This window comes from Notothenia rossii (genome assembly GCF_949606895.1).
Source record: "Notothenia rossii genome assembly, chromosome: 11".
In the NCBI taxonomy this organism is placed as follows: domain Eukaryota; kingdom Metazoa; phylum Chordata; class Actinopteri; order Perciformes; family Nototheniidae; genus Notothenia; species Notothenia rossii.
Window position 1 is genome coordinate 51,698,834 of NC_136910.1, and position 17,240 is coordinate 51,716,073.

Here is a 17,240-nt window from a genome sequence, read left to right on the forward strand (position 1 = left end):
ACTGCATATCAATGATAGGGCCAATAGACTGCACAGAGTTCAGTTTGTAGGATGCTCCTTCACACTCACTGTTTAGGTACAAGCATTGGGGGTTTATATTCAGTTATAATGGTGAATGGACCCATCTACAACTGAGCCGAGTAATAAAATGTAACACCGAAAAGTGAATTGTGTAATTGAAAAAAGCTATTTTTAGGCTCATAATTGTATGTTTTTATGCTTTCATATTCAAAAAGGTCTTTATTTTTCTCATATTTTCTTGACTGCAGCACCTCTTTTCACACTGTCTGAAACCAGAGCCCAGTCTGCTCTGATTGGTTAGCTGGCAGATAGCTTTGCACTCACATTTGTATGTATAATAAAGGTCAATGTCAAGACAGAGTCTTTTGAATACTGTACAATGTAGGCCTACAGTATTCAGGTGGCTTTGCCCATGTCATAGCGAGCATATCAATTGAGTGAAATGTATTTTGCAGGTATAGGTAATGGGTCCAGTTGTGAAAGCTGTTGAATGTTGTACTTGAGTGGCTCCATTTAGCTTTCTATACAGCTGTTCATTCACTCCAGTCAGCACTGAAAGACATGGAACACGATGTAGCTTATGTGCAAGTATTTTTTCAGATTGGGTTATGTGCTGCTGCTATTGTTGATAAAGGTTGATGGTGTAAACTTCCGCTTTGTCTTTACAGGCTTTTTGGAGGGAGAAAGGCTTCTCAGGGGAAATAGTGGCAGGATCCTCCACAGAGTGCCCATTCTGTGTCACTTTTGACGCCACCAGCCCCAGCGGTAATGCTGCCTTGGTGGGCTTCATTGCCGGCCAGCAGGCTTCACAATGGAGCTCCAAGGAGGTAATGTCTTATCAATGTGGCAAGCAGATACACTCATTAGTATACTCTCATTAGTATTTATCTATAATGTAAACAACATTTCTAATCACAGCTGTGCCATTGGTTTGAATTCCCATTGTGATTCATTATAAATCTCATGTTAATCCATCCCACAGAAATTGGGGAATAATAGGTTTTTTTCGATTATTGGTGTTCTTATATTTAAGTCGATAAAAGATAGAAACTGGTCGCACAAAATTAAAGGCAGGAAGGCTAGGATTATCCAACAGAGTTATAGATGAGATAAGCGCTATGTCACACACGATGAAGACGCTGCTCACTTTCAGGAGAAAACTAAGGATCGCCTCCAAGAGGAAGAATATCGTTTCTTCATATCTAAAGCTGCTGTGTAGTGTATTTCACGTTAAACAACAAAAAGGATCCATAATTGGGTTTTCTTTTACTCAGAAAAAAGGGAAGTGAAAGAAAAGTGATGTGGCTTCAGGCCTTCCACTGAGAGAAAGGAGAGCGTAATTGCTTATTACTAAGTTGAATTGCTACTACAAATCTCTCTTAGCCATGGTTGTGTACTTATTTGTCTTATTACTAATGTCTGCTTTTTAAAAATTATTATTACGAAGCCTTCGAAGTTGTAATTTCACAAGTCAGGCTAATTGTAGAAGCTGCATTCAAATATAAAAACATTGACAAGCCAAGAAAAGTCTCAGATTTAGTGCTCGTCCAACTTTAGAATGAAAGGAAATCGATCCCATGTAGCTTTTAATGTTGTCATATATTAATGCTAATCATCAATCTCCAATGACATTGTGTAATTGGGCCTTCTGTAAATAAAAAAATGTAAATGCATGTTTTCCTTAATCTTTGGTAAAAAATTGGTTTTCAAAACGTAACTATCTAATGTCTGGTAGATTCATTAAACATACGTTGTATGGTACATCTATGTGTTCACATTTAAATGAACTCTACATTTATATTTGAACACAAAGATCTACTTATTTTTGCATCTCGATCTCTACCATCAAATACAGCTTAAATCCTTGTTCATGCATGTTAAGGGTTAAGCCTGGTTAACCTGCTGTGTGGACAAAAAGGGAACATAATGTGCATTTTCTAAAATTATGTATTAAAAAAAATGAAAATGTTATTCAAAAACAGCAGCGCATCTATTTTAGACTGAGGGGAACATTAGATGGGTAAATAATATATACAACGCAAACATATTGATGCAACTCATAAAGGTCACATTTCACATAATCTGCTTCTAATTCAGTAAACAAAACACACTTTTTGCACTTTTCGCCCAAATCCTCACATGTTCCTTCCTTTCTTTCAGTGTTGACATTTTAACTTGGCTTCAGTACTTTCCCCTTACCCGGAAAGATATCTCAGTTGCTGTTGTTTTGGTCTTTCAGTCATTAGACATGCTACATAGCTCAAGGGTAGTCATCACCCTGCTGTTCCACACTGCACAGAGTGCTAAATAATTAACCTCTGCTTGTTACGTCACTGCTAAATAAAGGTTTATGATGTCCATTTGTGTGAGCCAAATGGACATCAGTGTGTCAGTTATACAAGGATTTAGCTTTATAGTTAAGATCTAGCTGTATTTCATTGTAATTATGATTTGTTTCCCTCATTTGGCTTTCATAGGTGTCTTATGGTTAGGGCTGACGTTTTGATTTGCACAGGTGCAGCCACTTATTAAAGAGCCTCTTCTCAAGAGTAATTTCTAAGGGTAAGCAGATGGCAAAACAGTGCTGAAGCAAAACAACATTTAGTTCTTTATTTATACATTTCTAATTGGAAGCAACTTGGCTCCATGCTTGATTTCAATGTCTGTTCTTCTGCAGAGAGTGCATTATGAGAGTTTGAGCTATGAATTGTTGTTCAAGGGTATGCTGAGAGCAAAGGTAAAGTGACATGCAGATGAGGAATGCGAGACAGTTTTGCAACATCTGTCAGCATGTTTCATGGTGATCCGTCCCTTTGATCCGCAGGACTCTCAGCTGCTGTGTACATAACTCACAATGTGAACTAATCCGAACAGGAGCATGTGCTGACAGCGCCTGAGTTATTCAAATGGACTGCTGCTTGCTTTGTCCAGCTGGATTACTTTCTTAAATATGCATTCATATTTTTCGCAGCCTGCTGTTACAGTGATGTGTAAATGCACGTGCATGTCCTTCTGTTTGCAGAGTGGCGAGAGGAGAGAAGCCGTGCTTTCCAGCCTGGTCAAATACCTGGGACCTGAGGCCAGGTCTTTCATCCACTACGAAGAGAAAGTAAGTGACAGATGACGTAATTGTCATTTCTTTCCTGCATTCCAGACGGCTGGGACATTTTGGTTATTTTGTTTGTTTGAGTATTTATAGCTCAATAGTGTCGTTTTATCTATACTTGGCAAATAAGTTGGGAAGGAAAAAAAAGTAAATGAGAAAAATATACTTTTTTTATTCTGTATTAGAAGCAGCTTAGAGCCAGTGTTAGGCAGTTAAATCATTCATAGGGTCATAATTCCCTCCCTCATATCCATGTTATATTGTTGTAAAAATAAATCCTTCATTTTATATTGTTGTGAAAAAAAATCCTCCAAAACAACTGTATTTCTTTAAGTGTCCCGCCAAGAACTACGTTTTACAAGCAACATTCATTTTGCAATATATTAGGTGCTTTCCAGTCTTGTCGAATACAGAAGCCACATCTTTCTTCCACTATAAAGAGAAAGGAAGTAGTTCAGTGAGAGATGTCCAACATAAAAAAAGAATAATGCTATTTAAGTTTGAGGCAGAATTGTAATTCACGACTTTCTGCATTCTTAAAATGGGAAAGCTATTTTGTGTAGCAAAAGATTGAAAACCTGTCAGAGTATTTATAGACCTTAAGTGTAGTGTTATGTATACGTAGCGAACCAAAAACAAAAATAAACCCAACTTTAATTATGTATTGAAAGCTACTGAGAACCAGCATTAGGAAGTTGAATAATTCATAGGGTCATAATTCCTTTATAATATCCATATTATATTGCAGTATAAAATTAACCCTTCAAACAACTGTATTTATTGAATTTTCTCATCCAACACTTAAAATAATTCACTTTACATTCAACATTATTTATCTTTGCCAAGTACTAATTATTACCAGATGGAGATTTAATGCATTATAATGTTAAGTACCATCACCAAATGTTGGCATAGTCTTGATACCGAGATATTGGTAGCACCCCTAGCACAGACCTGAGTTAATCACAAAACCATTGCTTCTCATTTTTAACCCTTCCCTTGCGTTAGGTCCATCAAGTTCAGCACTCACTGTGTGTGTGTGTGTGTGTGTGTGTGTGTGTGTGTGTGTGTGTGTGTGTGTGTGTGTGTGTGTGTGTGTGTGTGTGTGTGTGTGTGTGTGTGTGTGTGTGTGTGTGTGTGTGTGTGTGTGTGTGTGTGTGTGTGTGTGTGTGTGTGTGTGTGTGTGTGTGTAACATCATGGGTGTTTCACTGTTGAATAAATCACTCAAAATGCAATGCGAGTGGTGATCATCAAGTGTATATGTTCGGAGGCCTGGTGTGGGGGATAACATAAGGTATTGAGGCAATTGGATGAAAAACACAATATTTATGATTAAAACAAAAGTCATTCGGTCACTTTTGACCCAAAACGCAAGAGACGAGTTAAATGCCGCAATGCAAGCTTTAATCCACCTTCATCTACAAGATCCACGAAAAAAGGCTCCATTGAAATGTCAAAAATGGTTATTACAACAACTGGGTACACCAGATTATAAAAGTCGCCATACTAAATAGTTTTGATAGTAAGGTAGCATGGGTTCAAAAATCGTATATTTGGGAATTGCTCAGGGAGACAACAGAAGGCAATTTATGTCCTACGACGGTTGTGAAAGCAAAGCCATAGAGCACAGTGTGGGAAACAAACAATAGATCTACTTTCCTTCTAGTAGCACAGCAACCCCTCAAAAGTGGAGGCTCATTAAACCGTTTATACCAAATAATAAAACAAATAGAATACCAAAAGACGAGAAAGTTGGCGTGGCAAATCTGCGATAGAGAAGCAGAACTCGTGTTAAAATAACATATATATTCATGATGCGCGACACACACACACACTGAATACAGAAGTGCTACTTTGACCCATTAAACGATGCCGAGCACACATTGGTAGATTGTGAAACAGGACACTAGTCATGCAGACATATGATTTCAGTCCCCGGACACTTCATCGCTGAAAGGCAAATTGCCCTGTGGAAATTATAGGCATGGATGTTAAGGGAGACATCACGATTCCACTTAGTAGAGATTCAACAGGAACCTGCATATGAAGAATACAATAAGAACCACTCAGAGCTTCGCGAAGAGAAAGAAGAAAAGCCCCTGTAGAATTGACAGTATAGTGTTGAGGGACACAAGTGGCCTGATTTAACGTTATTCAAAGTGAGTGTTTTAATATTTCATACTAATTATGTTTGTACAGTTTCAACTATTTATAATAAAGTACATATCTGAGAAGTCACAAACATCATTTTAATTCATGTTGTGTATTATGCTGTGGTTATTTCCATATGAGAAGCTCTGGGTTCCTCAGAGCAACATCGGGTGTACTGCAGTCGCTGTAAACGTTATATTCACAGCCGGTGTGTGTTGTGCTGCCAACTAAACCGTGTGAGACTGTAAAATTAGACTGGATGCATTTGATTTGGTACTCTGGGGCATGCAATGTTCTCCGACATTACTTTAGCATACATTATATCGGCTGACAAGGTCAACTTATCTAATGTGCATTTATAAAAAAGAGGAATAGTTTTGCTTTTAAAGTAGTGTTTTTAAACGCCATTTTATAATATGTTTCTTAATGCTCTTAATGTCTTGCACTTTGAATTGCCTTATGTTGAAAGGTGCTGTATAAATAAACTTGCCTTGCCTTACATTTAAGAAGCTACCAATTGATTTCTCCAACTAGTACAGTAATAATGAATTAGGGTCGAATCCAAGCAGCAGGTTCGGAATCTGAGCCGAAGGAGTTTTTGGCGTATTCAACCAAATAAGCAAATTCAGAAATAGCCACTTTCCTCACTGATGTCTACATTCCTTATGTAGGTCATACAGAGGCATCATCATTACAGTTTCATAACCATGTTAAGGTCCACAGAGTGACTTTACCATTGTCTGACCTTTAAGGTGTACCCACTTTTGTCTTTGCAGTGACAAGCCGCTGCTCTGGGTTTAGCATGTATTCCCCTAACAACTTGTCCGGCAGATAAAAGGCTTCATTCCACTCGTGTGTATCTACGTTCTATAGTTTTAGAATCAACATGGACAAATACATGTATGGGATAATGTGCGGAGACACGGGGATGTTTGTTGTCCACAGCTAAAAGATACATTTACCAGATTTCTTTCTGTCCGTTGATGTATTGGTTTGATAGTGAGAATGAACAACCTCTGAAATGTCCAAAATGATAAATCAGAAGTATTCAAATAAGCCGTGGATGAAATACAATAATGGCTATTTTACACACTATATAATTGTACTGACATCTTACTAAAGATAACGAATCACAAGACGTTGGGAGGGGGGCAGATGTCAGTCGTGTCTAACAGAGGCCCTGCAGTATGGTGTGTTTTCATGAGCTGTGCTATCTTATAATAACAAACTAGATTTGAAGAGTGTGTTTCAACAAGCCGTGCCTTTGTGCCGTGTTGTGAAATGGGGAGGCGTGTGGTGCAGTGGGTTGTGCGTTGGTGTTCAGGTCAGGGGGTCACAGGTTCAAACCTCACTGCAGTCAGCATGCCGTTGTGTCCCTGAGACACTACACCCCAAATTGCTCCTGTGGGGATTGCCCACAGTATTGAGTATGTAAGTCGCTTTGGATAAAAGCGTCTAACAAGCAACATGTGATGTAAAAATGGTCCAATGTTAACGTCATTGAACTTTTCTGCTGTACAGGACTGGGCTAAGGAGGACTACAGCGGTGGCTGCCCTGTTAATGTCATGGCGCCAGGGCTGCTAACATATTACCACCCCAGCCTGAGGAAGCCCTGTGGCAGGTAATCACCCCCTACAGCATCACACCTTTCCTCCACGAGTCACCTTTCCTCCAGGCTCTCAATGCTGTGAGTAAGAGTGGTTAAGTAGTGGAGTAAACCAGCAGGCCGATCTTTTCAAGAGCTACATTTTTATAGGTCAGTAATTGTGAACTACATGACATAATGAGGTAATTACTGTGGTTGCTGCAGACTCAAGCTATTTTCATACCTTAGAAAAAGGTAATCGGATCATTTAAAAAGGTAAAAGTACAAATACCACAATATTGTAAGTAAAACTACATTCTTTTTTTTATGTATGAGTAAAATACAAAAGGATTAGCATCAATACTTTAATATTATATAAGAACTATGTATAAGCTTAAGATCCCACAGGAGGAATTCTGCTTTTGACTTATTTTGCAATTACACACATAGGCCCAGATACACACACATGCACAACAGGACCAATACAAAGGGCTAGTGTTCTGGTGCTGGGGAGCAGTTTGGGAGTTGGTGCCTTGCTCAAGGACACCTCAGCAGTGCCCAGGAGGTGAACTGGCACCACTGTGAATACCAGTCCAACTCTGTACTTTTGGTCCGATTTGGCCTCGAACTGGAGTCCCTTCGGTTGCCCATGCCCCTACACCGCCCCAAAGATATATTAAAGTACCAAAACTAAAAGTTCTCATTATGCAGAATGGCAAATGTTGTTATAATGTATACGTATTCTGTTATATAATATAATTATTGATCCATTATAGTGAACATTATTTTAATGTTGCAGCTGGTAAAGGTGGAGCTACAGTAACTTTATTGAATTCAATTTATTTTTGTAAAATAATCTACAATTATATATGATAATGCATTAGTTGCTTTATATTTTTTCATCAATAAAATTAATCTGTAAGTAGCTAGTAACCTATGAAGTAAAAACCGCAATACTTTCTTCAAGATTGTAGAGGATTAGAATTATGAATTATCATACAATGGAAATACAAAATTAAAAAGTACCTCACATTTGTACTAGATTAAATGTATTTACAACACTGCAACCAGGTATTACAGTGTGGGGTGTCCAAACTTTTTTCACCGAGGGCTACATACAGAAAAATATACGAAGGGGCTGGGCCACTCACTCAGTGGCGGCGCCAGAGTATTTTTGTTGGATAATCTATGGTAGGGCTAACCCATACAGTGGTGGGGCTCAAGTCAGTATTTGCAATGTAATTACATACACGCTATATCGCCCCCCTTGACAGTGAAACGCCACGCGTGAGGTTTAGATTATTTCAGTCTCAATCAAAATGGAACTGTATGAAATAAAATGGCACATTTGTGTTTTAGTAAATAAAAAGGGATCTCTGTGAACGTGAAGTATGATAGTACACGTTGAAGATCCAATGGAGATACTGAATGGCGGTTCCGATTGATCTCAATCAGTAATGCATGACGCAGACCCAACGTTTCGTTGCTCTGAGCGGCTGTAGGTCTGACTCTATTCAAATTGCATTCGGAGGCATTTTTGTTTGACCACGGCCGCGCTGATATTAACGCCAGAGAATTTTCCACACCTTTAGTTTATAAAACTCCCCCACTACTATTCCTCTCCCTCTTCTAGCATAAGCCCGAATGGTCTCCATATTGCATCAGTAACGTGCACTTGTTGTAACAACAGGATCAGTTTGTGTGCTGTGGACACGACCCGTATATTTTCGCAACCCGTGTTCTCAAAATGTAGCATTTTGCTTATTATTTTATTTAATTAGCTTACTTTAACATTATTTTTCATGGTGGGGCTAGGGTGGGGCTAAGCCATTTCTTGGTATGGCTGTAGCCTACCCCAGCCATACCCCTGCGCCGCCACTGCACTCACTAGAGCTGAGGTATATTGCCTCATAAGTTCAGTTCTAAGTTAGCAAAATCAATCAAATGTAGGTCAATGAGGCTTGTGAGTGTTGACAGCTCATCCCTTAAAACAGAAGCCTCAGATTGATTATAATAAGGAGAAATAGGAAAGGTAGATTTCAAGCTTGTTATGTAAATAAGTCATTGGGCTTTTTTCTTATCAATTCCAACTTGAATTGACTGAATTTATGTGAAAAGTGTTCTTATTAACACATGAATACTACTGTGTAATATATTTTTACATATATATTTAAGAAGTACAACATAAGACAAACACAAGTTTTATTTGTGGGCCATATTCCATTATACTTTTTTAATTTGCTGAGGGCCGATTCAAAATGGTCCACGGGCCGCATTTGGGCCCCGGGCCGTAGTTTGGACACCCCTGTCTTCGACCATGCAGTCATGGGAGTGAACCTGCCTTCACTGTACACTTTAATATTTAAAGAAGTAGCACAAGGTGGTCAGCAGTGGTGTCCTCATAGAAAAGTGTCCAGTAATCAATTTCTAATGGGCTTTTCTGGGAAGCACACGGCTGAGGGGAGGAGAGAGAGGTGGGGGACGGGGGGAGGGGGGGGGGATCCAGGTAATGTATTTCAGTAATGACATTATGTCCACGGGGAGCAGAGGAAGCTCATTACATAACGTTACTCAAACAGCAGCATTAGGCCCACGCTCCTACCCCATATAGAAAATGGATCCTCAAGGACACGTTGTGACCTTGACACGATTCCAGCACGTGAAATGAAGGCAAGCTAAAACGCTGCTGGTGTTTCAAACGAGTTGTATTTAACAGCAAGGGAGAGTCCGGTGAATGATGGGATTTTGTGAGGGGTATGAATCTCAATGCTGACCCACTGTCGTTAAATATAATTAGAGTAATTCTCCGAGGTAGATACCATGCCCGAGTGCTCAGTATGTGAGACCTTTACAAAGACGAGCTCCCAACTGAATTGTGGGTGTGGTTATTAAAGAGAGTAGAAAGGAGAATGAAAGCAAAGCTGCCAAGAATATATTGACCCTCGTGGGTTCATGCTTTACTTAGTTTGAAGTTAGAAAATGCTGTTGGAATAAACTCTTCACAATTGCAAGAGTTTTGTTTTTTAGGATGCTGTAATAAATAACTACAACACAATATTTGGATTCTACTACGAAGAGAAAAGGATTAGCTCATTCAACCCATGATACACAGGCTCCTACAGAGTACATGTTGAATGTTATAAAAACTGTGTGCTGGGTAAATCCAGCATTGTTATTTTATGTGCTACATATCAGGTTTATTTTTTCATTAATTTGTTTCATTAAAACGCTGTTCCATAAGTCTAGTTATGCACCTTACTCTAACAAGGGGGGATCTCGGAGGGGCTTAGGGTTGTTGATCCCTGTGTCAACACGGTCAGGTTTGCATCCACCCAGCTATTTCAGGATTAGTCCTTCTCTGCTCTCTTTTAAAAAGGGCAGCAGCAGCTCTGCACCTCACCAGAATGATTCCTCACTGAGCCCCTTGTTATTAAAACCGTAGATTTGCAATATGTTCAAATCATTCTTTAAACCAGGGCGCCTGCTTCTTTAAAGGGCAATGACTGATGGTTACTTCCCCATTGCGTGAATCAAAAGGATTGTAAACCAACAAACAACAGCTCAGCATGAGTTGATCAACACCAACACATCTATCCCAAACAAAAAGGTCACAGCACTAAAGTCTTGGTACTAAAAACATGTGCAGATCTTTGTGGTTCATCTATAAATGGCATGTTTAAAGTCGATAAGGTTCTTCTTAGGTTTCTGAGCTGCACTGTTTACATCATTTACGGTATAAATATTAACTTTTGTTTACTTATGATTAACATAATGTAAACAACCAATAACCTGTTTAAAGGCGGCTTTAATGGGTGTCTATATTAATGTATCAGGTATACCAAATCTGCTGCTCCATTTGGCTTTATGGACCTTTAGAATTGAGTTTCACTTCATTGTTTAGCTCGCTTTAAAGCAACTTTACTGTTATTCTCTTTGCAAGTTCACAGCTCTCATAGTTTCCAGACATAACTTTTAGCTGTTTTCTGCAAAACAGCTCTAAAAACCACCGTACTTAACAGCAGAGAGACAAAATTAGTGACTAGCTGGTGAACAAAGTGGAGCATAAAGCAGCTCTCGAGCCAGATAGGTCCTCCGGGAGATGGTAAAAGCAAAAAATTTAGATAAAGTTAGTTAATATTTGATCTACATGTACAAATGGGGTCTATAGTGCTGAATAAGCAATGGGTTCATAACAAGTTGGTCAATAAATTATAAAAAAAGGAGATTATTTCTGTTTTTTTATTTCAACTTGTTCCTGTTGTCCCCTGGTTGCCCAAAAAAGTTATTTCAGGTTCTTGGTCAAGTCAGGGATGAAGTAAGGTCAATATCTAAATGGATCCAAGTTCAATGAGGTTCCAACTATGGCTGGTGAAACTTCCACCATCTACTATCCTGATAAAGGTTATGTCATATCTCCCATTGCCATATAGACCACGATATAGAGTTCAATTAAAACACAGACTACAGGAAATACCCGCATGGTAAGCCTCTTTTTGTAAACACCTGTGTCCAATCTGATAAATGAAGATGACTGCATTATTTATCATGTTATTAAGAACATCAATGCATCATTCAGCTTCAACTGAAAATAAGGATAACAAGTGAAGTTTATATTTCAAGGATTGGTTTTGTAGAAACAATCCAAAAAAGATATTTCCTAGAAATACTTTGCATTAACTTTTCTTGGAATTTGTAAACAAGAGTAGTACGTGCTTCATTTAACACCAATGTAGATGACATCATTCTGTATTAAAATGTGTAAATCTACACTTTTATTTGGATATTATTCCAATAAAAGATCAATTATTGTATTGCATTATCGCCTAGCCCTAATTTTTGAGCAGCACTGAGCAGCAGTGAGTTGCTCTCACAACACATTTGCCTCAAGGTATAACCTCAAAGCAACAGGGATGAACACAGGCCACACAGAGAAGCTTCGCACACATCTCCTCCTCCTGTCTGCCAACACATTCAATATGATTGTGAAATGCCAGCACAGAGGCTGGAATAAACACATTTGTTAATTCAAGGACATAAATACAAATAAAAACAAGTGCCTCGTTGATTTTCTTTTCCAAGGGCGACAAAGTGAAGAAAAAGTCAACAAGAAGTGGTTGGATGCTTCTGCAGCCACCAGACAAGTGTTCTTATCTTTCAATACAACCCACGCCTGCTGAACCTTCTGACACAGTATACCAACAACGAGTTAAAATATGCAAGATCCCACCAGGAATAACAACAACTAAATTACTCATTTATTTCAATTATAAGGAAGGCATAAAGATGTGAACCGCTGTACCACCGCCCATATCCTAGGGAATAACGAAGCTTTCTAAAACACACAAAGGTTAGGCAGTGTGTGGGGCTGTGAATTAATTTGGTTAAACATCTCAGAATATCTACTTATAATCATGACACTAAGACACTACCACACAGAAGCATCATGGGACTTTAGAAAGTACATCAAATAGAGAACATGTCTCATATGGGATACTACTGACAAGACTGTGCAGTAAAGGCAACCAAAAGGAACATTTGAGCAGAATCAGAACATCTTTTAAAGAGGTCCTATTAGGGCTGTGCAATTAATCATATTTGAAATCGCAATTACGATTTTGGCCTGCCACAATTACGAAAAAAACATAATCGAAAAAAACGATTATTTAGCTTTGCTAGGTTGTGACAGTGCACTAGAACCTATTTGATCTAATTTATTTTTATTTATCATATATATGTTTAGTAGCTTGTGGAAGTGCGCTCCAAAATATTTGTTGATCTTGTTTATTGGTATTTATTATTTTGATATTATTTATTTAATGTATTTTTGTATTGGTTTTTCAGTTTAATTATACGTTCAGGGTAATCAACAGTTAAAAAGATACCGTTCAAATGACTATTTGTTTTAAAGTTCAATAAATGGATGTTTTCAAAGTCAATGAATAAACATATTTAATAAACGTTATATCAATTATTGACAAAAATAATCGTTATTATGATTTTTGCCATAATCGAGCAGCCCTAGGCCCTATTATGTGTAATGAAGTCATCCATTAGGTATACTGGGCTTTGTTTGCAGATTTAGGCAACTACAATTCCAGTCAGTCAGGCCGTTTACACAAAGCTTTGTATTTCCAGATACAGCACAGCCAAGAAAAGGGCAGGTTATTCCAGACAACGCTTCACTCACTGTGATCAAATGCTTGAGAAGGTTTATGACAGAAAAGAAAGAAAGCTTTCATCTTCCTACAGTCTTTATTTGCACTTAAGGACAACATGCAGCGGTTTCCTTCTAAATGCATTGTGTCCATCTGCTGTTATAATATCTGACTCAGCCCACTGGGAAATGAGATTAAATTGAACACAGCAGAACCGTTTGTATACAGTACAGCGGAGGTCAAAATGATATTCGACGACCTCAGAGGGATTGTTTTATCTTTATTCGCCCGTTTTAGAGAAGGGATTAATCCTTTTATTTGTGCAGTTTTTGGATATCCTCCAAAGTGGAGAGCAACATATTCATGTGCCAAAGCAACGTATAAAAAAAAACATTATTTCGACAGAGAACTAAAGCCGTTTCACTTTTAAGAGTGGTGCAGGAATGAGTCCTAACACTTGGGACTGGGTTAGCATTTTGGCATTTCCGGTTTGCTTGTTTGGAAATCATATTGCATTGCAGTTCCTAGAGCAGCCTTGTTGAATCTGGTCATCTCTCCCTCCTCTCAGTATAACGCTGCTGCTCATTATCCTGCCTCCTGATATGCGGGTTGCTGTAATGTTTGGGCTGATTGATTTCTCCCTGCATCACTCCTGCCTGTTGTTTTGATTTCATACTTTATATCTAAGTAAATATTGGGTCTCTCTTAGCTGCTGTGTAAGTATGGCACCATCCATGTGTTGAATACAGATCCTACTCACATCAGGCAACTTTAACAATCTCTACTTTTTGAAAGTTTCAGTTTGAGGAGATCAATCAGGCTTAAGACCCTCAGTGGATCGGAAGGAAACTCAGAGCTTGTTGACATGTTACTAAAAGGCCTTTCAGTCTGGGGTCATCTTCTGGGATATTCTGCTGATGAAGTCTCAAGTGGCATCCTTTCGCAGGCTGGTCTGGACACCCAACATACATTGACTGCATTTGTCAGAGCATTTGTCATCGCAGCTTTGGCCCAACTCTGCACTTCTGAGCGCTCATCCATTTCTTGCTAGGACCCTTACTGCATAGTAAGGGGTCCCTTTGTGAAATCCGCTGTCATATCCCGCCTTACAGCATGAGAGAAGTGTGTGAACTCGGTACTCGGGGAAACTTGTTTGCTGCTGAGGAATCTGCTGTTCAGATAACAAAAATGAATCATCAAGGATGCCTGCCAGATTAAAGGTGCTAAGGGAGAGCCCTTCCTCTGATGGATGGTCAGGGGTGATAGAGGGGGGGGGGGGGGGGGCGTGGTATAGCAGAGGAGTCTTGAAGTAAGAGTGATGGGTTAGTGAGTACATGAGCTGTAATCCACATGTACATTGACTGCATTTATAAAGTGCTTTTCTGTTCTTTGCAACCATTCAAAGCGCGTCTACACAAGTATCCTTCACCCATTGACACTCGTTCATACACTGTTCACCCTGACATCAAGTATAGATAGTAAAAATGGGCAGTGGGCAGTGGGCAGTGGAGGCTGGGGATCGAAACACAGACTGGACAATGTCTCTGAGCCTCAGCTGCTCCCTGGATATACTGTATACTATCCCTCGGATGATAAGTGAGTGGAACATCATGGAGCTTTGGTTTCCCTCACATTAAAAAAGAGATTAGATTTTTGCTCACTGCAACGTAGGGCGCAGAGCCTTGCTGTGAAGACAGCTAGTTAGCTTTGTTTCCATGGTTACCTTGCCTGGTTTCCCTTTTCGCTTCTTACAACATATCTATCTCGGTCGTTGCGCTTTGAAAGGACAGTGCCTTCGGGGTCCCTGTTTACATCATTTGAACATTGAAGTGAAGCACAGAGGGTCAAGTCACAGATGATGTAAAGGCAGCTTTAGTGGAATATAGAAATAGTTGCTGTGAACCTGACGCTTACATTAGGTAGCCGTGTTCGTTTAGCTTCCTATAGTAAGGCGAGGATTATGGTTCTCCCGGGACACATGTACCACATACTGTGTGATTACACTCAACACAGCAGTCATGAGTAATCGGAAGTCGCAGGGGCTCACAGGGGAGCCAGCACGCACGGTAGAATACTCAAACCCCCTTTCTTTCTTTAGAGGCTGTTAGCGACCCCTTTTCTCTCACATGAAATGACACGTTCAAAGTGTCCCTCGGCTCCATAAGACCATGCCATTACATATGATCATATCCATCAGAGGCTGCAGGGTGGTCGGATGAGGCGCAGAAGCTTTGACTATCTCATATTCGCCTTTTTGTTCTGCTTCTCTGTCCGTTAAAAGGTAGAGTAGCCGCCCAAGGGGGGATAAAGTTGAATGGCATTATTCATGTGGCGCTGTGTCTCGGCTCCGCCTCACCAATAAGTTATGGGTCATAGAAACGAGCCAGAAGATCGGCCCACCTCTTACCTCTTGCCTCTGTGGCCATTGAAGTGGGTACCATGCTGCTAAGCTGCCCTTAGATGGTAGTGATGTGTTTTCACAATGTGACTGGTGTGAACTAATTCATCATCTTCAGTTTTTCAGCCATTGACTTGAACCTTCTGGGGGGGCTGGCAGATGGCAGCAGCAACATCCACTCCCATATTCTCCCTCCGAAGCTTCAACTCCTATCCCTTTTTCTTCTGTCTGTTACACAATCAAACTCAGAATTGCAGCTTCTTGCCAAGAACAAAGCCCTGTGGACTGACGACAAATGCTGTTACCATGGGCAGAGATGTATTAGGTTTCTAAAGACGCCCTTGAATTCAATGTCATGACAGGGCGCAGAATACATGTGAATAGGAAGCATTGTGGCTTTTCTGCTTTTTCTAGCGAGCTTGTTATATCAGAGTTTTGTGAACAAAGACATGGAGCATCTAGACGAATAGAAAAGGGTAAAAACAGTTACTAAAAAAAAAGCTTCATATGTGAACACTGGTAACTGGTCATGTAAATGGCTCTAAAAAGGGAAGTGAACACTCCAATAGAGAATACAACCAAAGCCTTTTCAAACAGCAAGACAAAGCCATGTGTTTAGTAAATCTCTCATTTGTATTGGTCTCCAGGATCCACTGGGCAGGCACGGAGACGGCCACCCTGTGGTGCGGCTACATGAGCGGGGCGGTGCAGGCGGGTCAACGGGCAGCTCTGGAGGTTCTGGCTGAGCTCTTCCCGACGAGCCTGACTCAGGAGGAGCAGGCAGCTGTGCAGAACAAACACTCTGATGAAGGTGCAGCCAAGCAAACACCAACGTCCAAACTCCGCTACCTGTGCACCAGCAAGGCTGTGGTCATAGCAACACTGGCTATAAGTGCAGCTGTCTTGTTGGCACGGAATCAGAATGCAGTGCTAAATACCAAAGCTTATTTTACAAATGTATTTACAACAGCAAGGCATAAGATATTTGTATTGTAACGCAGACCTGAAACACAGGTTTGCTTCCCACCTGTACGGATTTAACATGGAACAAACTACTCTAGTTTTTTTAAAGGGTTTCAAAGAAAAATGTTCTCTCTAAGGATGTGTTTCATCTTATGGTCTATCCTCTTTTATTCCACACAAAAACTGTATATTTAATAACAAAGTTCAAATCAATTACAAATATTTTCGTTATATTGTATCAGATCAAATCATATTGTAATATTTCTATCCAAGGGTGCCATGGCTGTATGTCATTTAAAAACTGTTTTCATTAAAGTGCATTTTCTTTGCCATATTGCTTTTGCTAATACAGTATATTTATACCGCGATCTAGCATGTATTGCATCATCAATTGTTGATCTAATAACATTTCAGTTTCCTTTTTATAGATTATTATAGTCTGAAAGAACATTTCTTGAAGACTCCAAGACCCTCATTGTATCTGTTGCTCATTACAAATGAAACACTTTTTGAACGTTTCAAATGTAGGTTGTGTTTTGCAGGCTTAGAGCTTCAGAGCGATCATGCCGTGTTTAAACCACTTTAAACCACAGTGAGCTTTCATTCGGCATGCCTTGCATTGTTTCCCGGAAAGCCATAAAAGCTGCCTGTGAGGCTTGGAGCGGGGCCACACGCGCGTTTGTGCGCCCACAAAACCACCAGCAGACGTTGGAATGAGCATAAGATGGATGAACTGGTCCCACAATGATAACGTCCCAGAGAAAGTGATTTCATCGTTATCACTTGATTGCACGGTTGATTGAAAGGATTTGTGTCAGTCCCTGCAGTCTCTCGGAGAGTATCTCAAATGCCCACTGAT

The 17,240-nt window shown here is 39.8% G+C and overlaps 1 protein-coding gene across 1 annotated transcript in view; it reads left to right on the plus strand.

Annotated features, from left to right (window-relative positions):
- The window catches only part of LOC307023876 (putative flavin-containing monoamine oxidase A), a 41,841-nt gene extending 25,092 nt beyond the window's left edge, over positions 1 to 16,749 (plus strand). Inside the window, exons 9-12 of the mRNA XM_079657501.1 lie at positions 690 to 848; positions 3,044 to 3,130; positions 6,801 to 6,901; positions 16,066 to 16,749. Of these exons, the coding sequence (XP_079513627.1) occupies positions 690 to 848; positions 3,044 to 3,130; positions 6,801 to 6,901; positions 16,066 to 16,414 (696 nt within the window). The 3' untranslated portion in view covers positions 16,415 to 16,749. The remainder of the gene's footprint in view (positions 1 to 689; positions 849 to 3,043; positions 3,131 to 6,800; positions 6,902 to 16,065) is intronic.
- Positions 16,750 to 17,240: the final 491 nt, after the last annotated feature.